At 41.3% G+C, this 19,261-nt stretch overlaps 2 protein-coding genes across 3 annotated transcripts in view; one reads left to right on the top strand and one right to left on the bottom strand.

Moving 5' to 3' along the window:
• chfr (checkpoint with forkhead and ring finger domains, E3 ubiquitin protein ligase) overlaps positions 1–6,215 on the top strand; it is a 12,847-nt gene extending 6,632 nt beyond the window's left edge. The window contains exons 11-18 of the mRNA XM_035658239.1: positions 607–806; positions 1,004–1,120; positions 1,447–1,530; positions 1,987–2,057; positions 2,437–2,524; positions 2,715–2,822; positions 2,954–3,026; positions 3,262–6,215. Of these exons, the coding sequence (XP_035514132.1) occupies positions 607–806; positions 1,004–1,120; positions 1,447–1,530; positions 1,987–2,057; positions 2,437–2,524; positions 2,715–2,822; positions 2,954–3,026; positions 3,262–3,304 (784 nt within the window). The 3' untranslated portion in view covers positions 3,305–6,215. The remainder of the gene's footprint in view (positions 1–606; positions 807–1,003; positions 1,121–1,446; positions 1,531–1,986; positions 2,058–2,436; positions 2,525–2,714; positions 2,823–2,953; positions 3,027–3,261) is intronic.
• Positions 6,216–6,665: 450 nt separating this feature from the next.
• The window catches only part of si:dkey-112e17.1, a 20,157-nt gene continuing 7,561 nt past the window's right edge, over positions 6,666–19,261 (bottom strand). The window contains exons 2-7 of one of the 2 annotated variants that reach the window (XM_035658237.1): positions 17,080–18,056; positions 14,672–14,723; positions 13,071–13,194; positions 11,587–11,729; positions 8,947–9,180; positions 6,666–8,114 (exon numbers count right to left, since the gene is read on the bottom strand). In XM_035658237.1, the coding sequence (XP_035514130.1) occupies positions 7,425–8,114; positions 8,947–9,180; positions 11,587–11,729; positions 13,071–13,194; positions 14,672–14,723; positions 17,080–18,056 (2,220 nt within the window). In that variant the 3' untranslated portion in view covers positions 6,666–7,424. Of the gene's footprint in view, positions 8,115–8,946; positions 9,184–11,586; positions 11,730–13,070; positions 13,195–14,671; positions 14,724–17,079; positions 18,057–19,261 lie in introns of both variants that reach the window. The other variant, XM_035658236.1, reaches the window with a different exon arrangement.

A 19,261-nucleotide genomic window follows, 5' to 3' on the forward strand; every position in this document is an offset into this window, starting at 1 on the left:
GTACAGGTCCATTTACCATTTAGAAGCTAAAACATCAGATAATGTAGGGATGTTTCTTTAGCAAACATCTAGAGGAATATTTTAGGCTGTTGACTGCTAATATTCATCCTGGAACTTACTTAGTTCTATGTTGCTATCAGAAGAAGGAATGAGACTGCAAGTAACATTAACGTTACATCCACAGTACCTGATAAAGTTACATTAGCTTAACTTTTAATAAACGTCAGTGTTCTACCTGCCTTTTATTGGAGTGTGTCCCAGCTATTTTGTTGACACATCTAATTCTCAGGGAGACTGTGCTGAATTTAGTACATGAAGACTTTTTTTAATGCCATAAACAAGAATTAACACTGTAGGAAGTGGAGTATAAAATATATTTATTGTGTTGCATAGGCAATTATTTAAAAATGGATCTAGAATTAGATGTAAAATATCTTATTAAATAAGATAAATGTAAACAAAGTGTGTATTCATGTACTGTTAAAAAAAAAAAAAAATTCACTAACTATGAAAATCATCAGTGGCATAAGAATATCATGACATGGAAAAATTCAGCTTCTTTAGTAAACAAGTTCTCCACTTGATGATTTTCTCTTGTGTTTTCAGTCAGCCTCTAGTGATGTGCAGACAGTGTCCGGGCTACAGGTGTGACATCAGTCAGGTCCTGTTTGCTACAGGTTCAAACTACTGGCTCCCTGGTCTGCCAGCTCCACCGCCAATACCTCCTCCACCCAAACCAGCAACTGAGGATGGATCTGAGAAACCCACAGGGGAGCAGCCCTCAACGTCCTCTGATGTCCCATCAGGTGATTATAAGTGTAGATTAGATTGGAAGATCAGTAGCTAAAGTTACACTTTTCACTCGATGGTATTTTGCAGGGTACAGCATTCTGTTATAATCCTAATGTCAAAAACATTACAGTGTGTGTGTCTGCCTTCTATTTAAGATCTGCATGTCTAAGCTCCTGTCTCCGACCTTTTTCTGCTCCCGTTCTGTCTGCAGCTCCTCAGGAGTACCGCTGCCCCCCTCAGGGCTGCCATCTCATCTGCACCTGCTGCCTCCAGCCAATGCCAGACAGACGGGGCGAGCTGAACAGCCAGCAGGTTATTGCTCAACAATGTGAGTGGTCCCTGGGCTTGTTAGTACCTCTGCAGACATGTAATGTAATGTGGTTGATAAAACTAAACAGTCATTCAAATTACAGGTAACTACAGTGAAATAAAAAGGGACTTGATATAGGAAATTAAAATTCATACATTATACAAATTAGTCAGGGCGTGTGAATTTAAATTGTGTAAGGCATAAAGACATATTTAATACACATACACAGAGGTATGCAATACATGTAAAATCACCTGATACTTAAACTTTACCAATCATTCACATGCATTGTTGCACAAACTCCATTATGCACCTCATATGCATGATGTGCTGTGTGTTGGCAGGTATGCTGTGCCAGCGACCCTTCTGTCATATGTACTGGGGTTGCCAGAGGATTGGCTGTCAAGGCTGTCTGGCTCGATTCAGTGGTATGTATCTGTTTCAGCAAAACAGCCCCAGGGGGATCTGCACCCTTAGGCTTATTGCTGGCTAGCGGGGTTCAACCAGTATGGTATTTTTTGGCTCATGCCAACATGCTTTTAATTAAAGGAGCTGATTCCTAAATAATGTCCAAATGCAGTATCTGAAATAATACATTAGCAGACTGGAAAAGTGATGAAACATATTCCTGTATTTTTTTTTTTTTTTTTGGAAAATTCAACATTTCACAGCAGAATAAATGTTGGTGTTTTCCTTTTTATAACAGGTGCAGTCTAGAATCTAGTTAATGTCTCAACATGTCCACATATAATGTGCATCATATGTGCATCATAACCTGCAACCCTAAAAAACATCTGTGAATTAGCTTTCTTAGATATTTATCTGTTGGAGTTTGCTAAATGTTTTGTAGTTCAAATCCCCTTTTGTTCTCTTTTTTTTTTCAGAGCTCAATCTGACAGACAAATGCCTGGATGGTGTGCTAAATAACAACAACTATGAATCAGAGATCCTTCAGGTAAAGTGGATATGTCAGATATTCCAATGACATTCATATATTTTTTTCTTGGTCCGTTATTTATTTGTATATTAGAATGCGTTGCTTGTTTAGATCAGTGGCATAGATGATGCTGTATCCTCTGTGGTTGGTTCTGACCGGGCCACCTGCTTCCAAACGTGTTTGCCTTCATCACGCTCTAAGACACTTTGGATCTGTGTGTCCACCAAACAGCTTGTGCCACTCTAAACTAAATGAACTTGCCGAATTACAACATGTTAACTGCATCAACTAAAGCTCCTATTAGCAAACATTGGACGCCACTTCCATATCTGCACCAACTCCTATGCATATGCAATGTTAAGTTGTTTTTGTTTGTGTGTTTCCGTCCTTCCAACAGAACTACCTGTCTTCTAGAGGGAAGTCATGGAGAGATCTGCACCAGGAGTCTTTGCAGAACTTACAGCAGGGAAACTACTACCTGACAGGTGAGCCTGCAGATCAAAACCCAAGGCACTTTTATTATTATTGAGTGGTGGACTTTGATACAGATACATTTGGAAGACCCACTGTGACACTCACATTGCCTCGTTCCCTACAATGTAGCACATACAATGTCCAGACTGTCCTATTAAAAAAGAGTGAATATATCCTGTCCCTTTTAACTGTCTCTGTCAGATTGTCGTATCTCTGCAAATGCCATCATGTGCTTCTGCTGCGGCCTGCGAGCATTCAAGGAGCTCGCCTACAAGTACAGACAGAACATCCCGTCAACTGAACTGCCAGGTCAGACAGACCCAAATTATTTTTATAGAGCCATCTTTATTAGCATTTCAGCTTTTTACACATAAAAGGGGTTACATTTATCCTAAATGTTTATGTCGTACTCATGCAATGACTTCACTTCTTTTCCTCAGCTGCTGTAACATCCCGTCCCGACTGTTACTGGGGACGCAACTGTCGCACGCAGGTGAAGGCACATCATGCGACGTAAGTCTTCCTTTAAATCTGTTAGCTCTGGCTGTACTTTGGACAGACATGACAGAGATGTGCTATGCATGTTATTCACTGGTTTTACCACTAGAAGGAGTCCTTGTATAAATTTGGTCCTATAGTTCCTCACGTCTGCTGTTTGAAGACCTGTGTAAGATGCTTCATGCCATATCTGTGGTTTTTACATGCACCACTTAATTTATACGGTTTCTTTTCTTTACTTTAATTTCAGGAAATTCAACCACATATGTGAGCAGACACGTTTCAAGAGCTGAAGGACCAGAGTGGTTTGTTTCTTGTGTCAAATGTAGATAACCGAGCATCTCATAGACATGATCTTATTAAGTTTTGTTGTCTGTTCCAGCTTACTGCCTTCCAAATGTTATGCAATAACCTAATGCAGATATTACAATCAATATCCATTTACAATAGTGACCAGTGTCTTACTTGACACCGGGCTGTGTGAAATAATGATATGCACAATAACATTAAAGTTCAATGTTTACTTAAGGTTTGAGCTGCTTTTTAGAGTTAAGACCTGCGAGGGCTTTTAACGCTAGCCACCATTTAAATTTAGATACATTTTGTCAGTGGCTCATGTCTGTCTACCAGGTAACCAACCACCAACTGTTACAGTAATTTATTTGTTGTTTGTTAAAAATGCTTCCTGATTTGTCCTCCAGCCTAGGTGACAAAAATGTAAATTGTCTCAGATTAAGAGCGAGTGAGGCAATCTGTATAGATTAAGGCCATTTATACGCTTACACATGGTGAGCATGTTTTTATATATTTTCCTCCTCCAGCCTTGGTAATTGAGGCTTACAACACCTGATGTATATTTACCTTCTTTACTTGTGGTGAAATTTACCTAATCTTATGAAAAGTTGAGTGAAGAATCCAGGGCTTCCTACAAGATAATGCTGATGAAAACATCTATCACAGTTATTAGTAGCACCCATTTGGGCCAAGAAACAAGTTGTTTCCATGATCCAACCTTTGAACTATAATATGAAGTGAAAATGTCTCACCTCTAGGGACTTACTGTGTTCCCAGACGAGAGCAAAAAGCCACATTAAAGCCCCACATACATACTAGGATAAATTCATAATCCCATGTGATATTTGTACAAGTTTGGAAAGGGGATCAATGTGTTGTAACACTGTCAGATGGCATGGGGGCCTCTGTTGTATGCTTTGCTCTGGATAATCATCTCCATGGTGATTAAAAAGTAGCGTAGAAAGGGACGCTTTCTCAGAGTCTTGTAGTAAAAGCTAAGCTGTGATAAAATGCACAGCTTTAATCCATATAGAGAAGAAAAAATAGACTGCACTTCAGGCAACCTCTAACGGTTGAATATGCTGAAAGTGGTGCTGCTTTTGGCCCATGGAGTAGTTTCCATGTGCAGACATCTGCAGGATGCACTTGCAGAACAAACAGTTTAGAGAATTGTGCCAATACAACAGCATGATCTGTTGTGTTCCAGTTATGTATATGTTATAGCTTACCTTGCAAGAATTTGGATAGAGGTTTATTCAGATGTTTTGGAGACATTAGTTGATCAGTGTGTGGTTAGATTTTCTCTGGTTCCTCAGGTACACAAAGCTGCTGTTTTAGCTTAACCATGTTTGTTGGTTAGAAAATGTCTGTGTCAACATGTAAGAATCTAATGACCTCTCACCTATGACTATCATCACCCAAGTGTCAGTAAGTCCCCACCATGCAAACATGCACAGCTGGTATTGATGTCTACTAAAAAACCAAAATTGACAAATCAGCCATCGTTTCTAGCGTAGTCCAATAAGAACACCCAGACATTAGTTTCAAGAGGCCTTATATATTGAAATAGGAGGATCATGTAATAGTCTTGATTTTTTCCCCTTTTTTTTTTTTGTAGGATCACTATTATTCGTGTATAGAAAATGCTGGTGGGCATGTGAAGAATGTGGGAGTAGAAAATGTTAAAAGTGGGCCTTATCTTGCTAGTCAGTATATTTTGTATAATTTCACACACATGGGCTTATTGTTCCATTTTTATTCATTTTTTTTGAGTGGATTTAGAAGAATGCGTACTAAATATGTCTAAAAATGTTTGTTAGTTACATTTATTTTGTACAACTATGAGGATATTTGCACATAACTGTTCTCTCTCTCAAATGGAAAGTCTACAAGGTTATGATATGAACCCAACATCCTAGAGGAGCTGTCTTTATCCAGTGTATGTAATGTCAATACTCATATCTCATTTGTAATCATGTGAAGAGTTTAAATCCAAAATGACATATACATCAAAGAGAAGAAACATATAACTTTTATCCTTGATTGTGCTGAATGTTAGAAGAGTATATGCATTTTTGTTATCTAGTTATTAGCATTACCCATAGTGAATATGGATACAGTATGTGTTGTTTTGGAATTTAACTCTCTAATGAGCCCTTTCCTAACCTCTGCCAGAGCTCCTGGCTTAATTTGTGGTGTTAGCAAGGTGCTTTAGGTTTATTTTTCTGTGTATGTTTATTTTTTATTTTTTACCCCTTCTATCATGGTGGGTTCACACTGGCATTCCTTAGCGGCTCAGGCCCTCAGCACAAACCCAGTCGATCCCCCAACAGAGTGGCTGAGTTTTAATTATTCCCTACTGGAGATCTTGGCACCATAAGCCAACAACAGTCCCAAGCCGCTCCAATCAGGAATTGGTATTAAAGAGGCTTTGGAGGAATGCTTTGCATTCTCCCTGGGGTGGGGTATGTTGTATACTAAGGCAAATATTTACTCACTTTGTGTGCAAAAGTCTGGACCAGGCTGCTCAGTAGTATGGAAGAGGCAGGTTTCATTCTACCTCATCACAGCTCCCAGGAACATGGGAGACTGAACAGGCATCAATCACATCAGTTCAAAGCTGGGAGAGCATCCACTGTATGAGGGATGGAAGTCCTTGCTGGTGCCTGTAAACTTTGTGTGCAATGCACTATTTGGACGGATCAGATTATCTGGACTATAATCAGCTTCTAGTAGAATAGCACTAGGCACATGTATAGTTTTGTGAGGACAAATACGTTTGATATATGCCTCTTTACCCTGTATGTTACCCTGTACGTTGTATTAGCATTGCTGAAGTTGTCTTTGAAATGCATATGGATCTGATTTGCCTGTTTTATCTTAACAAATTAAAAGACTGATTTAGCTTTCTGTAGTAACTGACTTGTTTTTTTTTTCCCCAATACCTTCAAGTCCCTGTCCACTTAAAAATGTGTTCAGCTTAATGGTACTTCACTTGGGTGTTTGAGCTTCACTGCGCAGAATAGTGTATGTGCAGAGTTTGACACTAGACGGCTGTTTTCACATTCATCTGCTAATGGTGGAAAGTTGCTGGCAGTGAAGTAGAAGACATGGCAGTGAAATAAAACAAGTTGCATATTTATAATAGATTCTGGATTTCTCAGGAGTATACATGTGTCACTTATTGTAAATAGAGTAAAGCCTTATTTTTTTTCCTTTCTTTGCATTTGTATTGCCATCTTTCCTGAAGAATGAGTGCTGGATTAAAAAACTCAAGATCCTGTGATTCCAAAATGCCATTTTTTTTTTAGGTTTGTATTGATCGTTTAACATCTTGAATCAGATCAAGGACACAACATGTGAATGACATAACCTTTATTAAAAATTTACATTAATTCATAACTCATTTTAAATACTATGATTGCTAATTATCTTTTTTATACTACATAAGTGTAAATTAGTGCTCTATGCTTTTACTCACTATTATGATTTCCCTTTTATAATCCAGTATGAGCCTTAGGAGTACATACTGTATGCATACACTGTTGCAACATTTATATTAATGTACGATCTATGCTCTGCAGAACACTTTTGGGTAATAAGTAATTATATAAGCATTTATAAGCCTGTGCTAAAAAAAAAAACACATTAAGGAAAAAGCAGGAATCTGGCACAAGGCAGCACAAAATCCACAATGAGCTACTGAAAGCAAAGTGCAATGGTTGGAGTATTATAAATAGCGTCAAACTGGTTAATAAATCTGGTTAAAAAGTGCTCCTAAGAGTTGGGGGTTATGGAATACTCACTCAGAAAATACTTTTTTGTTCATGTTTGCAATCAGTCATCTTTTTTTAAACAAATAATACCACAGCAGTCAGTGCCTTGGCTTAGTAAGCAGCATATTATTCCATCTTTGTCGTAACACAACTTTATAAAAATAGAAAACAACTAGTGAGAAGCAGAAGGCTACAGTATATGTAGTAATCATTTTTGAATTTTAAGTTGATTTCAGATGTTAAAGAAGTAGGTTATATATTTCAGTGGCACTAACAGAGTTCAGAAATGCATAACTGGCCCACCAGAGTCCCTGCTCTTTTCTCCAACTTAAAGCCCGTCTGGTCACATCTGGTTGATCACACTGCACAGCACTGTGGACTGACTGAGAGACGGCTGGCTGTCACTGACTGTGTTTGCCTCGGTCATGGTGGTAAGCGCGTTGGAAGGGAGTGGGCCAACTCCTCCTGACACCTGGCTACCCCATGGCCTCCACTCTGGTCTGGCCCTCTGGCTCTGGGGACTGAGGCTGGTGCTTCCAACGACAGGCCTTTTCCCCTCATGTGTCCCCTTAACCAATCCATTCAGCACAGTGGAGGCAGAGGTCTGGTCCAGGTGCTCAGCTGAGACCAGAGGCTGCCGGTCCTCCTCCTCAGAGATTGCAAACACCGGCACGCTGATGTGATCACCCTCGCCTGGGAACTCGCGCCTCTCACTCTGACACTGGGTAGAGGAAGAAGACCCAGGGCTGTGTTCAGAAGGTGAGCCCTGGGTATGAGGAACCCCGGAGGCCTTTATTGGGTCTGCCGTCCCAGAGAGAAGGCCAAAGCAAGGCCCTGTGAAGCGCGAGCGGCGCAGGTTGCTGGTGGAGTTGAGACGCCGTTGCCTCTGGGCGGGCTGCGTAAGGGGGTAGGAGGCATTGCTGATGGATGAGTCAGAGATGGTGCTGTTGTCTGCCTTGGCCTCCAGGTGAACATCAGAGAAGACCTTCCTGCTGTCAGCCCCTCTGCAGTCAGCTACCGAACTGGATGGAGCCTGCAATGACAGGAGACTGTTTGTAGACCCTCAAGAGTTTTACAGACATTTAGACTGGAGAAAAGGCAATTCCTGTAATTAATTACACTAAAGATGGCTCCATTCCATTCAACTGTCCAAGTAAGGCCGCCAGTGAGCCAGCATTCACACTATCAGGACCCTGCAGCCATTTTAATGTTGCAAATTATAGCTGTGCTTTTAATGCTATAACAAGTAATTGTGATGTGTGTAAATGCTATTCTGCATCCCCAAAACAACAAGAAAATACTACTGTTGAATAAAAGAAGAGGAGGTTTTGATAATAAATATATAGCTGTGTCGATGGTGAATCCGGAAACAGAACTTGTTCCTCCTATTGAAATCATTTCTCCCTAAAATCTAGTTTTCCCTAAATCAATGGAACAGATAACAGGATAGAATAAATGTTGTTACCAAATTACCCAAAAAACATTTTCTTACTTACTCCTGGTGGTATCGACAAATAAAATCCAACCTATTTGTATGTGTAAAGGTTTTGAGAAATCCATATCTGGGATTTCTGCATCCAACTCGGTAATGTATGAAAAAATCATCACGTGTCTTTGGAGACCCGATGTCTTGGTTACTTTAGAGAACGCCTGCTTTATTGATTATGTCAAATCAAAACTATCTGCATTAATAAAGTAGGAAGTCAGTTTTTTTTTTACTTTTTGGGAACTGACCTTTTAAGTCAAATAAGTAAACCTTATCGAGACGAGATAATTTACTGTTAACAAATTAAATCATCATTCGACACACTCTACCACTGACCACAGTCCTGGGTGTGAAAACATCAAAAGGTTTTAGTACTGACGCTGTCCACCAGCTTGGTGAAGGGACTGGTGGAGTTCCAGCTGCACCACTTCTTATGCAGCTGTGGCAGCGGAGGGAGGAAGTCCTGGAAGGTGCGTACGCTCCATGCTCTCGGTCTGGCACCGCTGCCGTCCTTGGTGGACCTGGCACTGGAGGGTGAGGTGGTGGTGTCTGGTGAGGGCCAGTCACCTGCAGGGCTGGGACCAGTGTCACTGTGCCGCAGAAACCTTTCCCGCTGCTAGGAGACACAGAATGCATAAATGTATAAATTTAAATATGTAGTTCAGGCCTGTCTGCAGAAGGTTTTTAACATAACATACCCATTAGAAGCTATATCTTCAGCTGGGTCTTCAGCTGTCTCAGAAGACTATATTAAGAGGTGCTTAAAAAATGCTGATTTTGTCTATGATGTATATGATCCCCTAGTTGCTCAGTGTCCAGAAGCAAAGACTGTGGTTCCACATATGAAAATGTGTTCACTTAATGAATACCAAGCAAGAAAGTGCTGAAGAAACACAGTTTAGCTTTGGTAGAACAAAGGCTAAAAAACACGAGTATCCTAGAAAGTATAAACAACCTAATTAGAGATAAGGACGGCTCACAAATCAGGGGTGGCATTTTGCAACGGTCAATGACCTGCACAGAGCAGCAGGCTTGTTATTGAATCATGCACGCATCGTTGGTATTTGGTATATTTCATTGTTGAAGCCAAGCCAAGAGACAAAAGTTGGTTGACAAAAATAAAAATGTATCGCTGCATGCAAGAATCTAGTAGTCGGGGTAGGGATATTAGGAACTGACCGGCTGCCAGTCTGCTGGTTGCACCTGCTACATTACCCCCTCACACCTGAATTTCTCCCTGCAGATTGTGTTGCGTACTACATTTATGGATTAACAAGACCGAACAGTGCTGATTAGCTTGGCCCGCTCGGTCACACAGCCAGCCAGCCAGCTAAGCGAGTGTGGCTCACGTACCGATCTCAATCATTATTTATTAAGTATATTAAAGCGGTCAAGAGAACAGCAGGGGCTTTGGGATGATTTCAGTCCCATTTATGGTGTATGCACCACTCTTACCATCTGAACTGTACAATACAGGTCCAAACAAATGTCTGTTTGAGAGGAAGTGTACTGAGACTTTTATAAGTCATATTTACTTGAGCAACCAGGAGAGGTTATTGTGATTGTGACAGGTTAGATGTGCAAAGTGCATGTTATCCTCGCTGATCGGTCAGCTGCTGTTGATCAGGGGAGGGGGAAGGTTTTAGGGGTTGCAACCATCAGACACAGAACGAGTCCAGATAATCCTTCAGAGTCACTAGCAGCTAGCTTTGTCTAGACAAGAATTAGCTAGGGGTTTAAATAAAATGTTCTTTTGGTTACTTAAGCCCCACAAACACAATGGCAACTTTTAGATTTGACACACGAGGTGAAAAATCAGCCACCAAACACAATCACTCACAAAGTGTGGTTCCAAAGGTGGGGTCTGAGACCCTTAAGGGTGCTTGGAGACACTCAATATATGCCCCAGACAAAAATTACAAACAGCTGAATTAGGTCAGTATTAAGTTTTGGACAGCGAGGAATGTACAATAGCATTTTGATCCAGACTTCTCTGCCTTTATCTCATCACCCGGCCTACAGCAAGAAAGGTTTTAAAGTCTCCTCATTGCTTTACTGTAACAGAACTTAAGCTCCTCCTAGAAGAGGTCGTTATAAATAACAAAAAAATTATTAATACGTGTTCATATTTGAGGGTGTCTGGCATGAAAATACCTCGCTAACCTGGAAGTTTACCTGGCAATGACATCGAGAAGATAAAGTGACCTTTGCCATCATTAGACCAAGCAACATTTGTCAAACATTATTTACATGGACATCTGCATTGAGGACACACACAGGCAGACCACACACTGTGTGCCAAAGCGCACATGACACACACACAGACACACAAACACACACACACAATTGGAGCTGGGAATCTGGCTCTGTAGATAATACTCCATTAGCCTAGGCTGCAGAAAAGCTTGCCAGTCCTTCAAAAAGCTGCCAGAGCTGTTTTATGCCAACACTTATTCCAAGAGAATACAAAAGAGAGAAGAGAAAAAAATGCTTGGTCGAACTGTTGCTTCTTCCTCAACGCTCCTCCCATCTTTTTAATTATCCTCATTTCCCATTTATGTACTCATAGTTTTCATAGTTTTAGACTGTACTATGCGTATGCCAATAAACTGGTATCAGTCTTATTAGGAACACTGGGTTAATTCAAAGCACTGAATGCCCTGTCACCTCTGATGTTCATTGGTTCAGGGATCCTTTCCCCAAAGCGAGGAGATCACCCACTGAGAGTTTGGCCTCAAGATTAAAAAGACATTTTCACTGTTCACTGTATAGCTACGTTCAGATAGAGAGAAGTCTGTCTCAGGCAGTGTTGAAGTTACACCATTGGTCAAGTGTTGCCAATTATCACTAAACACAGAGTACAGTTGATGCTGATGGGAATGCCGCAACATATTGGACAAATGTAACTGATATTGCCACCCATAGAGCCAAAGCATGTGGCTTTTTAGGGCTCCTGAATGTTCCTTAATAGAGGGCAACACAGGCAATGCAACTGTTTTTGCAGAAAACTGGGCCTTACTGTATGGGGTGAGAAAGGTAGCCTGCTTGGGCTAGGGGCTGAAGATACAATGAAAACCTCATCCGCACCAAGGTCAAGTTCAGTCAAACCGCTGCAGGAAAGGTCCACTTCTGCATTCTGGGAAATGTCACCATCAGCACTGACTGCAGAGACACAGAAAAAAATGCTGACAAAATATATTGAGTACAGTGATGAGCGTTTGCATACATAAGTTCAAATCCAAGCAGTTTCAGATAAATCTGTTATTATTTGCACTATTTACACAGTTTTGAACTATAATTACATATACATTCAAACAGTTTTCACCATTAAAATCATTCGTATCAATGCTCCACCTTGATTTCATGCTGCCTGCGTCTTTAACTAAGGACTGTAAGCAGTAGGGCTTATGATGTTGTACTGCAATTTAACTGGTTCAGTGAAACAACATGCAGAGTAGGCTAATCTGAACTCCTTCACTGCTTATAAGCTGTGTGTTTTGGTGTAAACTCCTTACACCATGACTGGAACACATGGAGAATGGGACTGTACTCCCCTGTTGTTCAAACTACTCCCAGGCTGCTTTATGGGTTAAATGCCACAACCCACAAATCTCTCAGCCTGGTTTCAGTCCCACAGAGAGAGAGTAAGAGAGAGGAGAGAGAAAGAGAGAGAGAGGAGAGAGAAAGAGAGAGAGAGAGACGCCTTTGGATTGTTCCAGGATCAAGCTGCTGCAAAACAAATGTAATTTTCCTTTCCATTGAAAACTCTACACACTGACCCCTCATACATAGTTTGTTTTCATTTAAAGTAATATCTTATGCCATATTTATAACACAATAGTGATTCAACTTATAACTGGTTCATGAAAGCTTGTAACGGTCAGTGTTAAGTCAATCTTTCCTAGGAAAACTCCTGGAAGGCAGGAGAGATTTCCTGTTTCCATTTCCAGAAACAGCAGTGGCAATTTGCTTGGAATAAACAGAAGAAGAACTGGGTGGTTAGCATTAGCAGAGATAACTGCCATAGATGAGCATAGAAAGAGCACCACCTAGAGATACTCATTCGCAGAAAATCCAGTCCCACACTGTTTGACTGACAAGGCATCTCCTGAAAAATGTCAAGGCAATCGAGGCACATTCCTCAAACCCCAGGCCTTCACTTTTAAACCACAGCACTAAAACTTTATCAGATCATTGCTTTGCCAGGAAATGAATTAATGGCAGATTTATATTCCTAGAGGTATTATTATCATTCCTAAAATGATTGTTGTCAAAAGTCTAAACACGTTGTTTAAATATAAATCAAAATGATTGACATGCACAGTTATGTGCAATTGTGGCCTTTGGGCTTGCTGCAATAGTTAGAAGTTTGCAAGAGGAACTGAGATCAACCACAAAGTACCTTAAATTGATTTTTTAAAGGGCCAACATTAGCAATCAAATACATGAGTCTATCCACTGTGTGTGTGCATTCATGTGTGTGCAGGTGCACGTCCTCTCAACCTGTGTGCGGTGGGACGTCGTTATTGTTGTCCTGCTCCGTGGTCGCCTCCAGGTTGGTCTGATTCTCAGCCATCAGCTGAAGCTCGCTGACCTCAGCCCCGGTGTTCTGGACTCCTTCTGGCACCTACAACACAAGTACACAGCACCACGTCATTCAGTTCATCAACGGTGCTTCGTCATGATACCAGCAGTGCAAACATGCTCAGAGGGAATCAACCTATGGTGTCTTGGATTGCACAGAGCCATAGCACAACACATTGGCAGTCAAATCAAATGCATGTATACATTGAATGTTTACATGGTATATAAAGAATACTATTTAACAGTGTTACGTTTATTCAGTTCAAATCACACTAATGTGTCTATTTTTGATTATATCCTTGTAGTAAAACTATTATGATGATGATGATGATGAATCTTTTTTCATTGGTTAGGCACTTATTTGATTTGTCTAAAATGTCTGTTATAATTTCCACCACAGGTTGATGTCTTAAAATGTTTTTTCTAAATGTCCAAAAACCATAGATATTCAGTTTACTATTATGTATGACACAGAAAGAATCAAATCCCTACATTTGAGAAGCTGGAACCAAATAATGTTTGGAGATGTAAATGGTAACAATAATTGATTATTTGACTAATTGTTGAGTGTAAAGTACTCCAACAATGTAGCATTTCACTCCTATAACACTGTCTGACTCACAATTGGCAGCATTTTTTATTCCAGGCATTCTTCATCCTTCAACCTGGTGCCTACATTACCCATAATGCAACTCGACCACCAACAGTTCAGGTCAGAGATTGAGGTGTGTTGTGCTAGAGTTAGCTAGTGTTTTGAGCTGCAAGCTTGCAGCAGAGATGAGGCGCTGGCAAGAGAGATCTGCTTAACTCCACACCTCCAGATTTTGAACTTGAACTTGTAGTGTTCGTCCCCAACCGATGCTGACTCAAGCAACATATCTTGAGAACATTCAGACAATATCAAGTTTCATGCAGCTGTCTCTGGAGACACAAAAGGCTTTATACAACTTTTTTTTTTTTTTTTTTTACACGTGCAGTGGTAATCCTTAATACCTGTAAACAGTTTTTCCAAGTGTAAGTGTAGTTTTTAAAGTGTAAAATTGGTGCTGCGATACAAGATGTAATTGTTACTAAGACACGACTGACAGGGATAATGAGAGCTAATGTTATTGATATACAGCCTTTAGGGTGTCACACAAATTGATCTAAATAAGAGCAAGTACCAATTTCAGCCGTTTACAGCTCATAATGATGCAAATCACTATAACAAAGATTTTAAAATCCCTCCTGCTTCATCATCAGGTTGATGACTTTGAAACTTTGTGAACTGTATAACCTGGTATGAACTTGAGGTAGTATGGCTATGGTGGAATTGAAGGGTGCAGTGCTACAACAGTAGACTGTGTTGGCTTCAGTGGCAAAGAAGAAGGAATATTAAAATATGATCCCAGATAAAGCTCTGTTTTTAGAGGAATGTCTGACAAATAAGGCAATAGAGAGAGAAGGACAGGTAGGGGAGGAGAGAGAGTGACATGCAGAGAGGACAAAGGGATTAGAAATGGAAAAATTAGTGTCTGTACCTCAGAGTTGCTGGATGCACAGGAGCTGGCTCTTTTTGGACACAGTTTGGGTCTGGAAAACATACAGTACCACAGCAATTCAGTTTATAATTACAGACATATCCAAAAACCAGCTTTTTATGAATGTCCCCTATTTTTTCCACTCTTGGCCGAGTTTTCCCAAGAATAAAAATCATTCTTGTGTTCACAGTTTGACCAGAAATGTAAAAATGGACACTGCATATAACTGTACCAAAAAGAGATCTTTTTGACATAGTAACCACCTCACTCAATATATAATAGCTCCAACATACCCGTGGCTATTTCCCCTTCAATGGTTGCTCTATTGTGGTGTTGGATGATTAAGCGGAATGCACCACAATCTTGCATTCACACATACCACAACTCCTGCAGTTCACATAGTAGTTGTTATTGCTATTGCATTGCTTTTTTCCCCTGTAAGGATGCACCACTGTCACTTTATCACTGCTGATAGCCATGTTCAGTATTTGTTTCCACAGACACACTAGTGGCTATTAGATTCTTTTACAAATTACGAATATCACTTACTTATTTTACCATGCTTTTCTGTCATATTCTTAAGCACATATGAACCAATGAAGCATGCAGAAATAATTGAGCAAGTACCCTGTTATTAAAAATTACTCTTACAGCTGAATGAGTTCATTACCAGCCACGGGTCATCTGAGGGCAACCCCTGCTGTGACTCTCATCCACCTTTGGCTGTTTTCTGACCAGAGGGGAACTTGGGAGTTAATCTCACTGCTGCAAAACTAGCAAGATCTCACCTAGATCGCCAGGCTAGTTGTTTTCCAATGGTTCCTGTGAACTCATTTAAATTAATAGGGAACAACAGAATGAAGGGGAAAAAACAGCGACTGAGGCTGCTCATGAGCTTGACGTTTCATGGTAATGCATTTCCTGGCTTCTGAATGACTCGTGTTGTTGTTCTTGCTAATTACACTTTCATTTTATTGAACACGTGTTTCCAATTTCCATGTCATTAATACTGAGAACCCGTGGAGTTATTAGTGCCTAACAGATGAGTTGGAGACACTGAGCTGCATTTGAAATTAACACAAATCATATTAAACAGGGGTGTTTCTCACAGAAAGCAGAACACCAAGGCTAAACCTAAATCTAAACCTTCCTGGATTTTGAATCTATCTAGACCAGTAGGATAAAACAGTCACCTTGTCAGAGCAGATAGTATTACAAACATCCAAACCTAACCCCTCAGCTTGTGTTCATTGTCCCCTGGGATGGACAAGAGGGAAAAGCTTGTAAATTACACCTTTTGATTGTCTGACAATGCTATTGGTACCGAACTCACATTGAGTTTTAATTCTCCTCGTTGTCCCTCTTCCCCTCATTTCCCCGCCCATTCACTTTCATGCAGCCTCTGTGTTTTTGTGTGCTGGAATTGATGCCAGGTGCTGTACCTTGAATGCCCCGCTGTCTATGGTGAGAATGCTCCACATCAAGGAAGCCGCACAGTTGCAGCCAAACCCAACTAATCTCCAAGGGTCACCACATCAGGGAATGAGGCTTCCAGCTGAGTCAACATAACAAAGTGGTGACTGTGTATGTGCAAGTGGGTGCATCTGTGTGCGTATGCACATTTACTCTTCGATCAACCCATTTTAATTCATGGGAGAAATCAAAGGTAAGACTTTTCTCAAGAGAATATCTATTGTGGACCTTGAGGGTTTATCTTTATGAAGCTTTTATCTGAGAAAACCAGATACTGTACATTTAAAAAAAAAAAAAATAAAGAGTCTAGTCATGCTAGCAGTTCTATAAGGCTGTACTTAAACACACGGTGCTTTGAGCTTTATGGTATTGTCATGTTCACAGTGACAATGCTAACATTTAGCAGGTATACTGTTTACCATGTTCACCAACTTATTTTATCTTGTTAGAATGCTAATATTTACTAATAAGCAGTAAGCTAAGTACAGTGAAGGCTGGTAGGAATGTTATTAGTTTTGCAGGTTTTTGGCCACTGGACAAATTACACTTTCAGTCTGATGATGGGAATAGATGACGGGATCAACAAATAATCATTCGCCTTTATCTTCTGGGGACCATGAATGCCTGTACCAAAGTTCAAGTACGTCAATCTGAATGCTGTTGAAACATTTCAATCTGAATTAAAAATGTCAAACTGCTGGTGGCGCTAGATAAAAATTCAAGGGATCACCAAAGTCATTAGGATATATCTTCCGAGGAACAGGAATGTCTGTACAAAATGTTCTGCCAATGCATCATCTATGAGCTTAGGTAGCAACCATAATTTAATTAAATTTGATGGTGTTGTTGCAATTCAGTAACAGTCAAGATAAGTCAAACTGTATTGGATTAAGTCTACTATATGGTGGTTACAACAAATAGAGTTCTTCTGTTACCTGAAAATGATGCAGAGGGCACTTGTAAGTATCATAGCGAAGAAGGCAGCTCCACTCACAGCAGCCAGCAGAGAGTCTACCTTGACGGCCGTGGGAGCGGAGGCACGGCGGTCCCCCCCTGGCTCAGTCAGGTTGTGGTAGTGGAAAAGAAGAGCGAAGCCGCGGCCCCAGTGGGTGGTGGTGATGAGCTCCATGATGACCTCCACCATCTCCTGGCTAGATCCGAAAACCAGCTGACTACTAGGTGGCCGGTTGGACCCACAGAACCTGGAGGAGAACGTGATGAGGTCTGAGATGTAGAGGACATCATGGGGGCAGGCGTCAAGCACAGAGTGCTGGGTTTCAGGGCTCACAGCTGGAGTGTCAGTCGAGTGTGACGCGGCAAGCGTGGTTTCCTCCACAGTTGTGCTTGGATGGGAACTGGGGTTGACGTCTCCCCTGAGGTGGGACGAGGAGGCAGAGTTGACAGCCTTGTCTCCTGGAGGTACAGCCCCAGGTAGGAGGAGAAGAGAGGGAGGAGGTGGCGAGGACAGGCCCGAGGAGACCTCTGCAGATCTTTTGGCAGAATTTGAGACTTTGGCTATCTCCATCTTTGTGGACTGTTCCTGGACCACTACTTGCTTGACCTCACCATCTTGGGAGGACTGCTGAGTCTTTGTGACATCCCCTACACTCCGAAGCATAGGATCTTTAGATTCTGAGGAAGTTTCATCAGCCGCTAAGCTGTCAGGAGTGAAAGTCGCCTCTTCCTCTGCCTCATCCTCTTCAAAATTAGAGATAGCAGAGTACTGTGCGGCCGCATCATGGCTTTCAAACACGTCAAAGTCAAATATCTCCAGAATAAGCTGGTAATCAACAGGCACAAAGAACTGCCAAACACAGTGTGTCCCCGAGGAGTAGTTGTAGGGGAAGCCAGGGGACAGAATGAGGCCTTGGACATCCACCACATCCACCTTGGCACCACAGTCAAAGTATACCTGTAACACGAATCACATTAAGTTAATCCTGTCAGAATTTACTGCTGCTTTTAAAAAGGCACTATGAGCACATTTTAAGTTTGTTCTAGGCACTTACTGACAATACAATACTGACACCCCCCACCCCCCACCCCCCTCAGAGTGACAATGAACATGAGTCATACAGCTCTACAGTTAGAGCTCAACACAAATACTGCCAAGGTTAAGGCTTTTGATTCCCACTGGCGCCACCCATGCTAGCATTCATGTCATTCTTCAGCATTATGTTTAAAGTGTTGACCAGTATTATGTTACACTCTGCCTAAATTCTGAGTTGAGTCATGTATTCAGATAATGGCCACTAAGTGATTAAGTTCTCTATGTCAAAGGCACCAACAACCAAGGTACCTATCAGCAAATAATACACTCGACTTGTGGTCTGATTACTCACTGACATAAACCAGCTTGAAACTGAACTATTCAACCCTGCTTTTCTGCCTTTATATCAAAGTCTGTGTTTTGCCGGTATTGCCTGCTTGGGTAACCCTGGGGAGGGTATTTCTTCAAACATACTAGCTGTAATTCTTCCCAGGTGTGTGGGGATGTAAGGGGGACCTGGGGCCTAAGCAGAGGCAGATGTGTGGCTGGGCCGGGGAGCTGAGGACCAGACCTTTGTAGGGGGCCTGTGTGTTTATGAGCTTTCCTGTTGGCCTCAGTTCTGGACTGTGGGAATGACCCAGACTGGTGGACCCCCATGCCAGACAGGTAACAAACCAATGCCCGCGGGCGACGCTTGTGCTTTGGACTGGACTAAAAGCATAAGAGATCATTTTGAGAATGCATTTTAGATTGAGGGGGGCAAAGAGGGCAACAGGGACACAGTCTACAGAGCCAGACAGGCTCCACGGACCATATATCCCCATCTGAATGCATTTAACAAAGGCATTCTTCTTTCAGTATATCTTAAGTAGCCAAATATACATGTAATTTTCAATCATGACTGGAATAGAGGACCACTGGCTCAGTTGGATGACCCTCCAGTCATCAGGATCAAACCAAAAGTCCTCTCCATAGTTGATACAGCTGAGAGTCTCACAGCCAGGCCACAACATATTACTGACAAATGGAAGGTCAGAGAGGGCAAGGAGGGAAGCACGATCGACGTAACTAAAGACAATATGTGTGTGTGTGTGTGTGTGTGTGTGTGTGTGTTCTGTTGGATGTTA

Source organism: Morone saxatilis, unplaced genomic scaffold, assembly GCF_004916995.1.
Source record: "Morone saxatilis isolate NCDOM2014 unplaced genomic scaffold, NCSU_SB_2.0 Contig16, whole genome shotgun sequence".
NCBI classification, from domain to species: domain Eukaryota; kingdom Metazoa; phylum Chordata; class Actinopteri; family Moronidae; genus Morone; species Morone saxatilis.